The sequence below is a fragment of the Gossypium hirsutum genome, chromosome A04 (assembly GCF_007990345.1).
Source record: "Gossypium hirsutum isolate 1008001.06 chromosome A04, Gossypium_hirsutum_v2.1, whole genome shotgun sequence".
In the NCBI taxonomy this organism is placed as follows: Eukaryota; Viridiplantae; Streptophyta; class Magnoliopsida; order Malvales; family Malvaceae; genus Gossypium; species Gossypium hirsutum.
Genome location: NC_053427.1, coordinates 87,945,769 through 87,960,212, shown reverse-complemented (window position 1 = coordinate 87,960,212; position 14,444 = coordinate 87,945,769). Strand labels below are relative to the sequence as shown.

Here is a 14,444-nt window from a genome sequence, read left to right as displayed (position 1 = left end):
CCTCTAATACATTGACATTCTGATTTTAAAAAGAAAAGGATTATATAATAATTAAATAAAAAACCTCATTTCATTTTTATTATTGAATAAATTGATCCTTTAAAAAAATAATTTAATTCCTCACAATTTAAAAAAATGTGTAAGCAAAACCAATTAATCACATTGTTTATTTTTTCTGTCAAATTTATCATATTTTTTATTAATAAAAAATAAATTTAACATTCAATGTTTACAAATTTTGTCATTTTAGTCATAGTTTAATAAAAATTAATAAATTTAGCTCTCATTCGATATTGACAGATTTAAAATTAAGACAAAATATTAAGAACTAAATTTATTAATATTTTTAAAATTAAGACAAAATTAGTAGAATATATAAACATTGAAAATTATCATACTAATAAAAAATAGGATATATTAATAAAAGAAGTAAATATTATAATTAATTATTTTTAGTTACATACTTTCAAAATTGAAAAAATTCAATTGATATTTGTATTTTGGTTGAGGCCGGAAATTGGACGATATTATGTTGTTATGTTCGAAAATGATTTTTTATTATAAAAATACACACTGAATACAAATAACGAATGCGACTATTTTAAAAAATAAATAAGTTAGATGGAACAGCATTTTTACATGTGGCATGTAAATGGACCCCTGCAATAACCCTTTTTCAGTAAAATAAAGAAATCCCGACCAAAATGGACCCCTGAAAGAACTCTTTTTCAATAAATAAAGAATTCCCGACCAAAATTCACAAGAAGGGGATTAGGGTAATAAGACAAGTTTTGATATAGTAATAATACAGAGAAAAGGAGGGGGAGAGAGATTGAAATTATGATGCATAAACACCCAGCACTACCAAAGCAGTTTTTTTTTTCCAAAAAATAATTATATTTATTTTCACTAAAGATATATTAAGTCTAGGGATTATTATTTAGTAGTTAAAAATGTATTTTAAGTTTTTATAAAATTAATCTCTTTATTTTTATTTTATGATTTTTTTTTACTTTTAGATTTAAAAATATAAGCCTAATTATTAAGATTGTTAAAATTCTTATCTTAAATTTAATTTTTTTATAACTAAAGGAGACGGTAGGGATAGGTAGGGGCTCGAACCCTTTAAAATAATAAATTTATGTTTTAATCTTTTAAAATTTATAAAGTTTTAAGTTAGTACATGATAAAATTGTATTTCAACCTTATAATGTTAAAATTTTGATTTTATTTTTTAAAAATTTATGAAGATATAATTTATAAATTATTAAAATGATAAAATTACATTTGCACTCAAAATTATACAATTTAATTTTGACCACTCTAAATTTTTTTTTTTAACTTTGCCATTGGTTACAACACTATTTTCTTTGTTTAGGTTGAAAATTGCTTTTTGAAAAGTGTTAGTGAAAAAAATACTTTTTAAAATTTCGGTAGTATTTACCATTGTTGTTTATAAGTGCTTTTAGAAAAATAAATGTCTATTTTAGACATAATGTTGTAAAGTAAAATATTTAATGAAAAGTTAAAAATATGATTTTATTGAAAAACACTTTTCCAAAAAGTAAAAAATTAAAAATTTTAATTTTTTGGTCGAACTTAAAATCTTAATTCAAAATCAATGCTTGGTTTGAAATAATTTTTTTGATTTAAAATTATGATTTGGATTGAAAACTGCTTTCGAACTTCAATGGTAAACTCACCCAGCTTTATTTTTAAAATGTTACACCAGTAATTTTTTTTTTAAAATTAATGATATTAACAATTAGATTTAAATTTTAAAATCTAAAAGACAGATAGATTAAATTCCTAAAAAATAAAAGTATCAAAGGTACATAAATTTAGACCATATTTTAACTTTATTTGGTATATTAACCATGAAATTGTTTAACTTTACAATTGAAATTAAAAACTCAAAACTTATTTATTTTATATTTTCAAATATGAATTAAAAAATGCAGGGTGATTTTTTAACTCTTTTATAAAATTAAAAGAACTACGCCATACCATATAATTATCCCAAGTTTATATACCCTTACGGTTCTTTTTTTTTTTTGTTTCCCCATGTGTGAATAGTCCTAATTGCTCCTCCCCATGTTTAAATACCAGCAATCGCTTATTATTTTGGCACTCAAGCAAAACTCCTCTCTCTCTCTCGCTCTCTCCCCTTTTTCTTCTCTTGTTTCCACCTTGAGAGATACCAAAATAAAAGGAAAAGGGAAAAAAAATGAAGGGTGTTGGGTTAAGAAGACTCACATTTATGTTTTTAGTAGCATTTCTAGTGTGGTCTTCAAGTATTGAAACCTGCATTGCTAGAAAAAGCAAGCATTGGAGGCAAAGGAGGCATGCTGCTTCAGTTTCACTGTATAAGAAGAAAACAAAAGATCATAGTCACGGTCATCACAATTACCATAATGGAGGAACAAAGACAAAACCACCGCCGTACAAAACAACTCCTCCGTCACCAAAGGTAAAAGCTCCTCCATCTCCTAAGCCTAAAGTCAAAGTCCCTTCAGTTCCGCCGCCCCAGAAAGGCTACGGCAATGGACAGCAGTCTAAAGTCTTTGACGTACTGCATTTTGGTGCCAAGGGTGATGGGAAAACTGATGATACCAAGGTGACGTCGAATTCCCATTTATAGCTTTGAAGTTTATAAATTGCTATCATGTTCGAATATGCATTAGGACATGAATGCTTAGTATGCCAAAAACAAAAAATACATTATCTTAGTAAAAGTAACATAAAGTTTTCTATACTAAGAGTTAGATGGTATTTTACCCCATTCTACTAAAAATAGATAAATTAGTCACTATAAATTGATCATTTTGTAGAAAAAATTCTTTTAATTTTACTGTTAATATCAGCACCAATGAGTGAAATTTTTAACTGAAATAACTAATTTATTATTTAATTTAATGTATAAGAATTAATTTATCAATTTTTTAAATAAAAAAGATAAAAATATAATTTAAGTCTTAATATAATATAAGTTACTCTATGATATTTTTCCCATATTTTCTTTCTTTTACATGCATAGGGAAAGAAAGAACTTTTTGGGGTATTACAGAAAGAACTACCCGATGCAGGTGGGGTCCACTTAAAAGTAAAGAAAAAAAATCCTGTTTTAAAGGTAGTTTAGTAACGATTAGAGCAATATAAATATTTAATTTCCATAACATAATACATATAACCAACATTCAACTGTAATTCTATACCTTTTAGTTTTATTGTGGCACGCTGATCAGACAATAGCAGCCACATAGCTGATCTGTTAATGGTGCAAAGCAGGCATTCCAAGCCGCATGGGCAGCTGCATGTAAGGTGCAGGCATCAACTGTTGTCGTTCCTGCTAAATTCATCTTCCTTGTAGGACCCATTTCATTCTCTGGTCCATACTGTCAAGCAAACATTGTGTTTCAGGTAACATGTGAGATAATTAATTGCTCTTTACCACATTGTAGTTATATGCATTTTGGCGACTCTTAAAAGGTTATATCTCTCCACTCATATTTGGATATGTATCACAGCAATCGCATACTAGTGAAGAATTGTCACATGATCATGGCTGATGTAACTGAATTTTTTTTTGTTTTCTCAGCTGGATGGTACAATTATTGCTCCCACTGATTCTAAACCCTGGGGCAAAGGTATTTTACAGTGGCTAGAATTCACAAAGCTGAAAGGTATAACAGTTCAGGGAAAAGGTATCATTGATGGAAGAGGATCAGGGTGGTGGCTAGATGCACCATATGAAGATCCATATGATGATGAAAGAAAATTAATAATCCCATTAAACAATACAGTTCAAGAACGGCCACCAATGCCGGTAAGTACCTACTTCAATTTCCACTTTCCCCTGAAACTCTAGTGTTAATTTATGGTGAGATCCCTCTACTACAGGGACCCTCTACTATTAAACGGATCAATTTAGTCCTTATACTATTAAAAAAAATTAAATAAAGTCAAATTAGAATATAATTAACATTTACTGTTCAAGAAAGTTAATATTTTAAAAGTTTTTACAGTTCTATAAATAAAATCTTCAGTTTGGAATTGAATTGCAATTGAATAAAATAATTTTCAAGATATTTTTATACGGTAAATGTTTACTTTGTTACAAACTGAACTTATTTTTTTCTTTTAATTAGTATAAGGACTAATTTGATTCATTTAATAGTAGAGTGGCTAGTTTGATCTAATCTCTATAATACAGGGACTTCTCAGGTGCATTAACCTTTGATTTATCGATAAAACTAATCATGTTTCTCTTATAAATTGGATGGTAGGCCAGAAATGAACTCAGTGGAAAAATGCCTAGCATCAAACCAACTGTAAGGACCACTTGAAACTATGAGGAAAAAAAAAATCTTTATTCCATGATTATGCAGTCTTATGAAGGTTTTTTTCCTTACATTCTGTTGTTCAGGCACTAAGGTTTTATGGGAGCTTTAATGTGACAGTCACGGGCATAACAATTCAAAACAGTCCACAATGCCATCTTAAGTTTGATAATTGCATAGGAGTTGTGGTACACGACATGTCCGTCTCATCTCCAGGGGACAGTCCTAACACAGATGGAATCCACCTACAGAATTCCAAAGATGTGCTAATTCATGCAACTTCTCTTGCCTGCGGTAATTTATTTCAATATCTTGCTAGTAAATAGAAATTGATGCCTTTACCATAAAACCAAATTAAGTTAAAAAACACTGGTGGAGCACTTTAAACTCTGGTTTTGACTTATGTTACTGGGGTTTTAATGTGGATATCGGACACAAGTAGGTGTCCTAATCAGAAGAAAAATCCAAACAGCATAGGTCTCGACAAAAAACGAGAAAGACATGCGGGTCAACATTGAGAGACACGGGGTTAAGATAAAAGAACTTGTGAACAATTTGAGGTAAAATTACCATCAAGGCTATTATACTATGAGTTGGATTGCTTTTGGCCCCTTTATCAAAAATTTTGATAAATTAGTCCTTATACATTAGATCAAAAAGCAAATTAGTCATTCTGTTAAAATTTCTATCCATTTTTACTATTAAAAATTAGTCATTGTATGTCAGCATGAAGTATATGTGGCACGCCATGCATAGCTGTATGGGTTATTTCATCAGCCACACCAATTTTTAACAGTAAAAATAGATGAAATTTGAAATAGAAGTGACCAATTTACTCTTCAATTTAATATACAAAAATTAAATTACTAATAAGAAAAATACTATTTAACTCCTAATACATATTCCTTCAAGTTATTTTTACCAACAATTCGACAGCATCGTAGGAAAAAAGTGCTAAATTGAGGGGAGTTTGATAGGATGTTGAAAGAAACATATCACAATCTTATCCTGCTCATAATTTCGTTCTTCTCATTCTCTATCCCCACCAATAATTTGACAAAGTGGCTGCCAGCACTATCAAAATTTTCTAAGGATTACAATGACTAATCACTTGTCACGTGTCATTTTCTAAAGAATGGTGTGGCATCAACCACCCAAAATAGGATTAGGATTTCGACTGCATAGGCAACAAGAATATATTTTTTGTTTTCTTCTTTCATTTTTTTCCTTTTGTCTCTACATACAACTAGATTTTTCCTCTAATCCCTAGCTTCTGATATTTAGAATTTAAGGTTCAAATGTGAGTGTTAGATACGGTATGTATACTTCTATCCGAACATGCTAGGACGCGGATACTTCAAAAATGAAGAATCCCTTAGCTTCTTGTCTAAATTTTGCCCAGAAGCATTTCTCATGACAAGTTAATTCTGAAGATCTAATGCTTTTGGCAGGAAATAAATGCTTAAATTAAATCAGTTTTGATCAGAGATTAGTGACAATGAACATTTACATACTAACCTAAGCTCTTAAATGTGATAATTGATGCAGGAGATGACTGCGTTTCGATACAAACAGGATGCTCAAATGTATACATTCACAATGTGAATTGTGGACCAGGACATGGAATCAGCATTGGAAGCTTGGGAAAGGATAATACAAAAGCCTGTGTCTCAAACATCACTGTCCGTGATATCATGATGCATAACACAATGAACGGTGTCAGAATAAAGACATGGCAGGTAAGCTTACAATCTTCACTTCCACATCATAAACGTACATCAAGTTTGGAAGAGAGCAATTGCAAACATGGTCTAGGTAAATGAGCTAATAAACTGGCTTCTAATTAACTCATTAACAAGATGTCTTCAGATGATATATATCGCAAGCCACCAACAAACTCAAGTACATGATTTTGGTAAAATGAAAAAAAGAAGACAGCTAAAATCATGAAAAAGAGAGAGAGGTGAACAAAAATTTAGATACACTAGAATTCACCAAACATAATAGTGGGTGAAAAAACATTTTTTTTAGAATAATTACATTTTAAAAGGAAATTTAGATAAAACTTAAAAATGGAAAAGTTTTAAACAATTAATTATGTTTTAGTAGTTACTTATGAAACATTAAAGGACTTAAATACCCTTTATTTTTCATTGCGATATTAATTTAGGTTTTAAGTAATTTACATGACCTAGTTGAAATCAAGTTAACTATGCAATAAACTCAATGAACAGCTTTATAATAGTATAGATTATTTGACTAGATAATCAAATCCATATACCACCCTCACCCAAATTCAAGTTATACAGACACTAAAGGTAAAATGACTGATCAAATGCAATCTATTACAACTAATTCAAGTTTTTCCTTAATTTAAAATTTGTTATCGTGTAGTTTACATGTATGTCTGAGGTTTGCCACAACAAAGTTGACATTTAAATTATTCAACACTAGATTACCTCCATTCCAAGAAATAATCCCATTCCAAACTCAACATACAGGATTTGACAATTTCCCTCAAGTTTGATTATTTTGAATTTTCAATTTCCTATTAATTGGTCCAGTAGACCTAAAACTCCTGTCCATTCCCATTGCTAAGGAAAAAGATTCAATTTAATTTCCTAACGTTCTAAGTTCTTATATGAATCTAGATGGCTTGTAAGCAGTTTCTTGTATATTACTTCAAATCACATCTGCAGGGTGGATCAGGCAATGTTCAAGGGGTTCTATTCTCAAACATTCAAGTTTCTGAGGTCCAGCTTCCAATTGTGATCGATCAATTCTATTGTGACAAAAGAACATGTAAGAACCAAACAGCAGCAGTCGCTCTATCAGGAATTACCTACGAAAAAATAAGAGGAACATACACAGTAAAACCTGTGCACTTGGCCTGTAGTGACAGCCTTCCATGTATAGGGGTGACTTTATCTGCCATTCAGCTAAAGCCAATGCAGGAACGCTACCACCTATACGATCCATTCTGTTGGCAAAGTTATGGAGAGTTGACCACTCCTACTGTCCCTCCAATTGCTTGTTTACAGATTGGCAAGCCACCAAATAACAGAGTCCAATCCAACTATGATGTGTGCTAAGCTTAATCTACAGGTAATTTATGGTGTTTTAGCTTGTGTGGTCGGCATGGTTTTTCTGACCCGTTTCACACCATTCGTTTTTTTTTTTTTTTGTAAAGAGTGTAAATTTAGGTGTCATCCTATTCTATAGGCATTTTTCTTAGATGGGATTATTCCAGTTCAGGTTTCCCACTACGTAAGATTATACAGCTATGTTATTAGGTATAGTCCAATACGAGACTCTTTCGTTAAGGCAGATTATACACTAGATGTGCATCAATAAATCAATATATAGATATTTGGTTCTTCGGATATAAGCACATAAAAGTCACTTATGTTGTTCCGACGCTTAAAAATACTTGCATTGGAAGTATATCCAGCCATGAAAAGGAGATATGATCCTCGAATGACCCTCTAAATATATGAAAAATTTAGAATAAATTGAACATTCTTATGTCAAACACTCTAGACTGACTAATATAGACAGTCACTTAAAATACAAGCCACTAAGTATGTTACCCGGACCTTTTATTTTTCCTAAAATACCCATGTTGAATAACAACCTTTGACACATATTCAAACATGAATATGTAAGCATGAACCTCTAAACATATTGAAAATTTTAGAAAATTTTGAACATGCACAATTTGGGCACATATATCATATGCACTAGTAGAAGGCTCAAACATGCAGAAAAAGGGCATACAAATCTTATCAAGCAATAAGAAAAAACTGCACTCGAAGCAAGTTTGAAGCTCAAATGAGAAAAATCTGTCCTTAGAAACAATTTAGATACCGAAAGGCACAAGCTAAAAATGAATTATCAATAAAAACCGATATCGGCAGCTATGAATTGCAATAGTTTATCAGGGAACGCTGTGATTGGTAATCAGCTCTTTCAGCGGATAACTTGGATTTCTTTTCAGAAAATCTGTTACCTCAAGCAATATTCCTTATAGAATTCAAGATCCTTACAACTACTATGATTCTATCGTTCACCAGACCGATTCAAAATCACTTATATTAAGAAAGAAAAAAAGGAATTCAAGCAAGCAAACGATTCGGTGCATGCTTTTTAAACAAACAATTCAAGTAATATTTAAACATGATAATCATGCAAGTAATTAGGGTACCTAAACAGAGATCGAGAAGAAGATCTGGCATCGTCTCGCAGTTTTTCCCTTGGTTTTTCTTTCGACGCCACTGATCCATATAGAATTCAAGATCATTACAACTATTATGATTCTATCATTAACCAGACCGATTCAAAATCACTTAAACTAAGGGGGAAAATAAAGAATTCAAGCAAGCAAACGATTCGGCGCATGCTTTTTAAACAAACAATTCAAGTAATATTTAAACATGATAATTATGCAAGTAATTAGGGTACCTAAACAGAGGTCGAGAAGAAGATCCGGCATCGTCTCGCAGTTTTTCCTTCGACGCCACCGATCCTCCCCCACCCCTTAAAAATTCTACTGTTCTCCACAATTTCCGCAAACAATAGCAGAGATCCAAGTCGTTAATAACCATTTTAAGGAGCAGCATTTCTTGTATTTGTTTATGTACTGATTAGTGCGGTGGTTTTCAGTGAATCCCCCCAATGTTCAAAATTCAAACCGCCACTACTTGTAACTTCGGTACCTAATATTTCCCTTTGTAAATTTGCATTTTGATCATTAAACTTTAAAATTTTATAAAATGGTCACTGAAATCATTTAAAATAGAACTTTCGAATAGTTTAGTGATAATTTTGTAATCTTTGGAAGTTTAATGACCAAATTGTAAACTTACTAATAGTTTTATGACTTTGGTTGTAGTTTACCCTTTAAACTATTATAAATAAAAAATTTAATTTTGGCACTTTTCTCACTTGAACAAATTCGCGTTGCTGTCAATCTCTCTCTCGTTGGTCTTAAATATTTCCCTTTGATACTCTTTCGTCCGTTCTGGTTCAAATTCAAAATTCTCTCACGGGTTCCACTGCGGTTATCTTCAAAGGTATTCAAATTTCTGTTTCGGTTTTGCTTTTCAATCTTTCAGGCAACAACCAAAAAAAAAAAGAATGTAAAGAAATCAATGCAATGCGATTTACGTGATTCTGTCTCTTTGATTTAGATGTTAGGCTTTGAAATTGTTTCATATCCCGTTTAAGCTAGTTGTTATAGCATGATTTTTGGCTTGAATTGCTTGTTCATCACTTCATTTCATGGCTTGCTTGTCGAATTATGAGAAATCTTGTTGGTTTCCTTTCTGATCTGAACATTTCTGATGAATAAAAGATTGAGTAACTAAATATAAAAAATTAATAATTGGATAATTAAAATAGAACCAAAGCTTAGTTGGGTAACTCTATTCTTGTAGTTTACCCGATAAACTATATTAGATATAATATTATTTAATTATTATTGTTCGTTTTTGACGAAATTTAAGTATTATTTTTGCTAGTACTAGTAAAAGATTAGAAGGCTAAAGCAGTGAGAGGGGGCGCAGCAATCAAAAATCAAATCGAATATTGCAGAGAAGAATAGAGAGGAAAGAGAAGGAAATGGCTTTAAATGGAAATGGTTGCTGTTGGATTCAGGAGCGTATTTTAAGTAGAAATGGATGTAGTGTGTTCCTCACTCCCAGGAGTAGGTCTTCTGCTGCCATTTTGCCCCGCAAGTCAACCGCTCTCTCCTTTTCCTCTTCCTTTCAATTCCAAGGTTATCTTTCTTTATTATTTTTTTGAATCTCATGTCCTGCTTTTGGTGCTTCAATTAAAACTTGAATCTCAGTTTTGTTTAAGTTTGTCTTGGAAATTTATAGGGTTGTCATCCTTCGATTTGATGCACGAGGTTGGGAAATTCTCTAGGGTTGTTTTCTCTTTCGTTCTGGGAATTCATAGAATTTGTTTTCGAAATGGAAAATTTCACTCTTCAGTATTAAGAAACTAAAAGGAAAGAGAAATGTGGGATTTGGATTTATACTTTCTTAGTGATTGAGGTTAGCTTCAGTAAGTTATGGCAGTAACGAAACCAATTACCTTGACCCCTATCTTCACGTTTTCAAACATCTACAGTTTTGTTTTCGTGGACTTGCAATTGGTATTTGAATTTATAGGAAACAGAGTAAATAATTGGCTCCAAAATTTATTAATTGTTTTCTCCGAAACTCGGTATATTACAGTGGAAAGTGAAGAGAGCATTTGCTTTGGATTATTGGATATAATTACTAATATATATTGATAAAATCAGGATTTGTGGTGGATAGGAAGCAGAGCTCCTCCTCTATGCAAACGGCTGCAGTCCGCCATTTGGTGGGATCTGTTACCAAAACTCAAGGCCTTCGCTTTGCTGTGGTCAGTTTTTTATTTAATTGTCATCTGCAACTACAAAGTCAAAGATTGACTTTGCCTTCCTTTTTTTTTTTTTGTGTGTGTGTTCAATTGTTTTCATACTATTATGTTATTACTATGGTAATTGTTTTCTTCTTCAAATTTTTATTACATTGTCAAAGGTTGTCGCTCGTTTCAATGAGATTGTGACAAGGCAGCTCTTGGAGGGCGCTCTGGACACTTTCAGAAAGTATTCAGTTAATGAAGAAGACATTGATGTGTGTAACAACCACTAACTACCCTTCTACTTAATTTACTAAAGTAAAAGCCTTCTTTAATATCATGCTGTCTCATATCTCTATCTCGAGTTAGAAGTCTGATTTTTCTTTGAATCTATCTACATGTCTGAGCTTTCTCTTCTGCTATGGCTGCAAATTCTAACAATTATTTAGACAATTGCAGCTCAAAAGACAAGGATATAGGAGTAGGGTATCTCTGCCGTTCTCATTTGATGGCAATGCTATCAAAGTCTTTTTCTTCTATGATTCATGATTTGCTCTGTATATCATCTTACTTATTACAAGCCCTTTTTCAGCATATGAATCTTTTGACCAAGTCCTTCAATTAATATTTAGACAATGCTTAGCCAACTTTTTGGATGGCTTGATCATTTCTTCACTTTCTTATCAGGTTGTTTGGGTCCCGGGTAGTTTTGAAATAGGTATTGTTGCAGAAAGGCTGGGCAAGTCTCGAAATTATCATGCAATTTTATGTATCGGAGCTGTGGTATGGTTTCTTTCGTCTTTCTTGGAAATCTTCTCATATAACTTTTTATCTGCTTTTGGGGGGTCTTTTCTGAGTACATTTTGCTGGATTTTATTAATTCTGCCAACAGATAAGAGGAGATACTACTCACTATGATGCCGTGGCTAATTCTGTTGCATCTGGGGTGCTTTCAGCTGGCCTAAACTCAGGTCAATCTTCATGCTTAATGTTATTTTGTATTAACCCATTTCTTGCAAAATGCTACCATAGCTTCAAGAGTCAATTGTTCGTGGCATCTCAACTATAAATTAAGACAATATTTAGATTTTCATTGATCAAAAGCATATGCTCTCTTTTCTCATTTACTCAGGCATATGCAGTTGAACCTTTTTCATGCTGTCAATATTGTAAACTTTGTCTGGCATACTTACAGTTTGTTTTTAGACTGAAGTATACCATCTTTAGTATGTGCTCTTTCCAAGGTGACTCCTACTTTTCACCCTATATTCATAATGTTTGAGAATTTTACTCTTACCTGACTACATAAAGCTATTATGATAATCTTTTAAGTACAAATTTTATTTATTTTTCCTAATTGTTTCAATTAGAAAGCGCAAGAGACCACCTTGCAAGATTCTTTTTCTTTTTAAAAGTTTAAAATTACCCTACTTTCAAACTAGGAGAACAAATTTCCATGTAGCAGTTGTCAATTAAGATCTGTATCAATCTCATGCCCTAAAGATTAAAAAAATATTTTCTGTAGGAAACGATTTTCTGGAAGTTTTCATGTATCAAAATGGAGTCACCCGTTCCCTCTATTTTTCAATTTTTATTGTTCCTTGTGATTTGAAGCTGCAATTTATCAACTCTGCAGGTGTTCCTTGCATATTTGGTGTTTTGACTTGTGAGGACATGGACCAGGTATGATACAGGAGCTGGATAAAAGATCATTTTGTACTAAGAACTATAGGTTTTTTTTTGTCAAGTGAGATGGGTTGTTCACTGAAGCTACGCAAACAGATATAGTGGGGTACCCTCTCTAGTTTCCTTCACATTGAATATTGAAATGTCAGAGGGAGGGGAAATCTGGTCATCTTGTTGGTTGTGCATACCAACTACCAAGTGACTGATGTGTCATCTACTTTAGAGTAGTTTTGAGATGATATATATGTATCTCACTTATCTTTTTTGAAGATTTAGATGATATATTTGAATGTGTGAGAGGTTTGACATCTTTTATTCTTGGATGCAATTGGAGAAACAAAATGATTTCAAGAGTGGAATTTTTATGTAATTATTTCACATGACAACTGTAGGCATTAAATCGAGCTGGTGGTAAATCTGGGAACAAAGGTGCAGAGTGTGCTTTGACAGCGGTAAGTTGATTGTAGACTAATGGAGTTGGTATTTGATTTCCTTCTCTTCTTCTTCTTTCCTTTCTTTTCTTTTCTTTTCTTCTATTTTTTTTATTTTTATTGTTTGTAATTCCAATTTAGTTATTAGGAGTTGACTGGAGGTATGTAGGTATGTAAATAGAGAAAAGGATTACTTTCCCCTAGCTCACTGTCGCTAATGAGTGAGCCTGTTGGTCCTTGTTGCAAACTTTTCCAGCACAAGGGTAGGGTTGAGACCATTTAATCCGAACACTATACATTCCCATTTCTTAGCAATAATCTCAATCACCTTTGGCTTTTGGTACTTTCGGGTTATTTCAATGGTTTGATGCGTGGCATAGTACCCTTGCTAACTTGATTGATTCTGTTAATAACGACAATAATTATAACTGCAAAGTGCATTAACTCCCTGGTTAACTTGCAAGAAAGTTGTGCATACCTTTTCAGTCAATCCATATTCCTTTGCTTTTGTGCTTTTCAAAGATGATTTTACCAACTCCATGATTTCTCCTTAATTCTCCATTCATTTTTCTTTTTCCGTAATTTGCATATATCTATTGATGTGTTCTATTTCTAATGAAGGAATTAAGAAAGTGATAAAATATAATATCATTGCCTTGCTTGCACTGCACATATTAAAGTTGATTCATATAGTCATAGTTTAGGATTTGAATCCCAGCATCTGCAGCTCCTTTTTTGCTCCTGATGCCATTGCTTCTCTGTCATTGAATAAATTGGCAGATAAATTGTTCATTTTGTCTCATACATGTTGCCAAGGCACAGCAATGAGGAAAAAGTGCTTACAGTTCAATTTCTTTTGGATTGTATTGCAGATTGAGATGGCTTCCTTGTTTGATCACCATCTTAAGTAGCCTCAGCATTATCCATTACATGATGAACTTGTGTTGTTGCTGTGGGATCATTCTATTTGGGGAGTTTACGGAAAAGCAAAACGGTAAACATAGATAGATCCTGGAACTCTAATTCTCAATTTTCTTTTTATACACTATTCTTGTTGATCTAATAAATGACCAATGCTTTTGCTTTCTTTTATTTATATGTTGTTTCTGGTACTTGTGAGAACTCGTTAAGGGCTTCGCTATTACCCTTTCAATAATCCGATTGGCTAATGTTTACCAACCTCATACCTAGTTGCTTTTTGTCCTAAATTATGGGCGCGGTTAATGCAGCCTGTTGAGTTGAATATTGATGTTAGTATAGTTGGTATTGTATCGATAATTGGTTGGTAATTATTGATTTTAAAACAAAATGAGAATAGCATTAGGGTGGGTTTGGATGAGCGTTGGGATGCGGTGCAGTGCGTTTAGCTTACTTTTTGTCTCACGCTATAGTATCGTTACAGTATTTAATTTCACCGCCATTGTTGTTTTCACACTAACCGTAGGTAAAAGCACCGCCCATACTAGGCTCCTATAGTAGGTGTTAGATTGCATTTTGTCATCTTTTACTAAGAAATTTATTTGTTTTTATTGTTAAAATTAGCATGGGTGACAAAATAATCAAACAGTGACATGTGACGTGTCATGTGTAATTCATG

At 32.4% G+C, this 14,444-nt stretch overlaps 2 protein-coding genes and 1 long non-coding RNA gene across 4 annotated transcripts; 2 read left to right on the top strand and 1 right to left on the bottom strand.

Moving 5' to 3' along the window:
* Nucleotides 1–578: 578 nt before the first annotated feature.
* On the bottom strand, nucleotides 579–9,044 carry LOC107933387 (uncharacterized). Its single transcript, XR_001693606.2, has 4 exons — nucleotides 8,802–9,044; nucleotides 8,545–8,614; nucleotides 3,216–3,395; nucleotides 579–2,362 (listed from the first exon to the last, which is right to left on the bottom strand). It is a non-coding gene; the product is annotated as an uncharacterized lncRNA (long non-coding RNA).
* LOC107933386 (polygalacturonase At1g48100) lies at nucleotides 2,228–7,723 on the top strand. Of its 2 annotated transcripts, XM_041111702.1 has the most exons (8): nucleotides 2,228–2,617; nucleotides 3,038–3,130; nucleotides 3,289–3,420; nucleotides 3,599–3,826; nucleotides 4,287–4,331; nucleotides 4,427–4,634; nucleotides 5,889–6,079; nucleotides 7,040–7,723. In XM_041111702.1, exons 1-8 carry the CDS (start codon nucleotides 2,228–2,230, stop codon nucleotides 7,430–7,432), a joined length of 1,680 nt encoding a protein of 559 aa, XP_040967636.1. In that variant the 3' UTR covers nucleotides 7,433–7,723. The 2 variants fall into 2 exon arrangements, with proteins under 2 accessions (XP_040967636.1, XP_016721080.1); XM_016865591.2 differs by lacking the exon at nucleotides 3,038–3,130.
* Nucleotides 9,045–9,262: 218 nt separating the features above from the next.
* On the top strand, nucleotides 9,263–14,031 carry LOC107933330 (6,7-dimethyl-8-ribityllumazine synthase, chloroplastic). Its single transcript, XM_041111701.1, has 9 exons — nucleotides 9,263–9,412; nucleotides 9,860–10,116; nucleotides 10,648–10,751; nucleotides 10,910–11,005; nucleotides 11,418–11,513; nucleotides 11,623–11,701; nucleotides 12,367–12,413; nucleotides 12,809–12,868; nucleotides 13,720–14,031. Exons 2-9 carry the CDS (start codon nucleotides 9,960–9,962, stop codon nucleotides 13,756–13,758), a joined length of 678 nt encoding a protein of 225 aa, XP_040967635.1. The 5' UTR covers nucleotides 9,263–9,412; nucleotides 9,860–9,959; the 3' UTR covers nucleotides 13,759–14,031.
* Nucleotides 14,032–14,444: the final 413 nt, after the last annotated feature.

Bases quoted from the DNA above. Each gene is read 5' to 3' on its own strand.
- LOC107933386 (XM_041111702.1), top strand. From the start codon at position 2,228: ATGAAGGGTGTTGGGTTAAGAAGACTCACATTTATGTTTTTAGTAGCA. The intron at 3,421-3,598 runs GTAACATGTGAG...TTGTTTTCTCAG, and splicing joins AAGCAAACATTGTGTTTCAG to CTGGATGGTACAATTATTGC. The intron at 4,635-5,888 runs GTAATTTATTTC...TAATTGATGCAG, and splicing joins TGCAACTTCTCTTGCCTGCG to GAGATGACTGCGTTTCGATA.
- LOC107933330 (XM_041111701.1), top strand. From the start codon at position 9,960: ATGGCTTTAAATGGAAATGGTTGCTGTTGGATTCAGGAGCGTATTTTA. The intron at 11,514-11,622 runs GTATGGTTTCTT...TTCTGCCAACAG, and splicing joins TTTTATGTATCGGAGCTGTG to ATAAGAGGAGATACTACTCA. The intron at 12,414-12,808 runs GTATGATACAGG...TGACAACTGTAG, and splicing joins CTTGTGAGGACATGGACCAG to GCATTAAATCGAGCTGGTGG.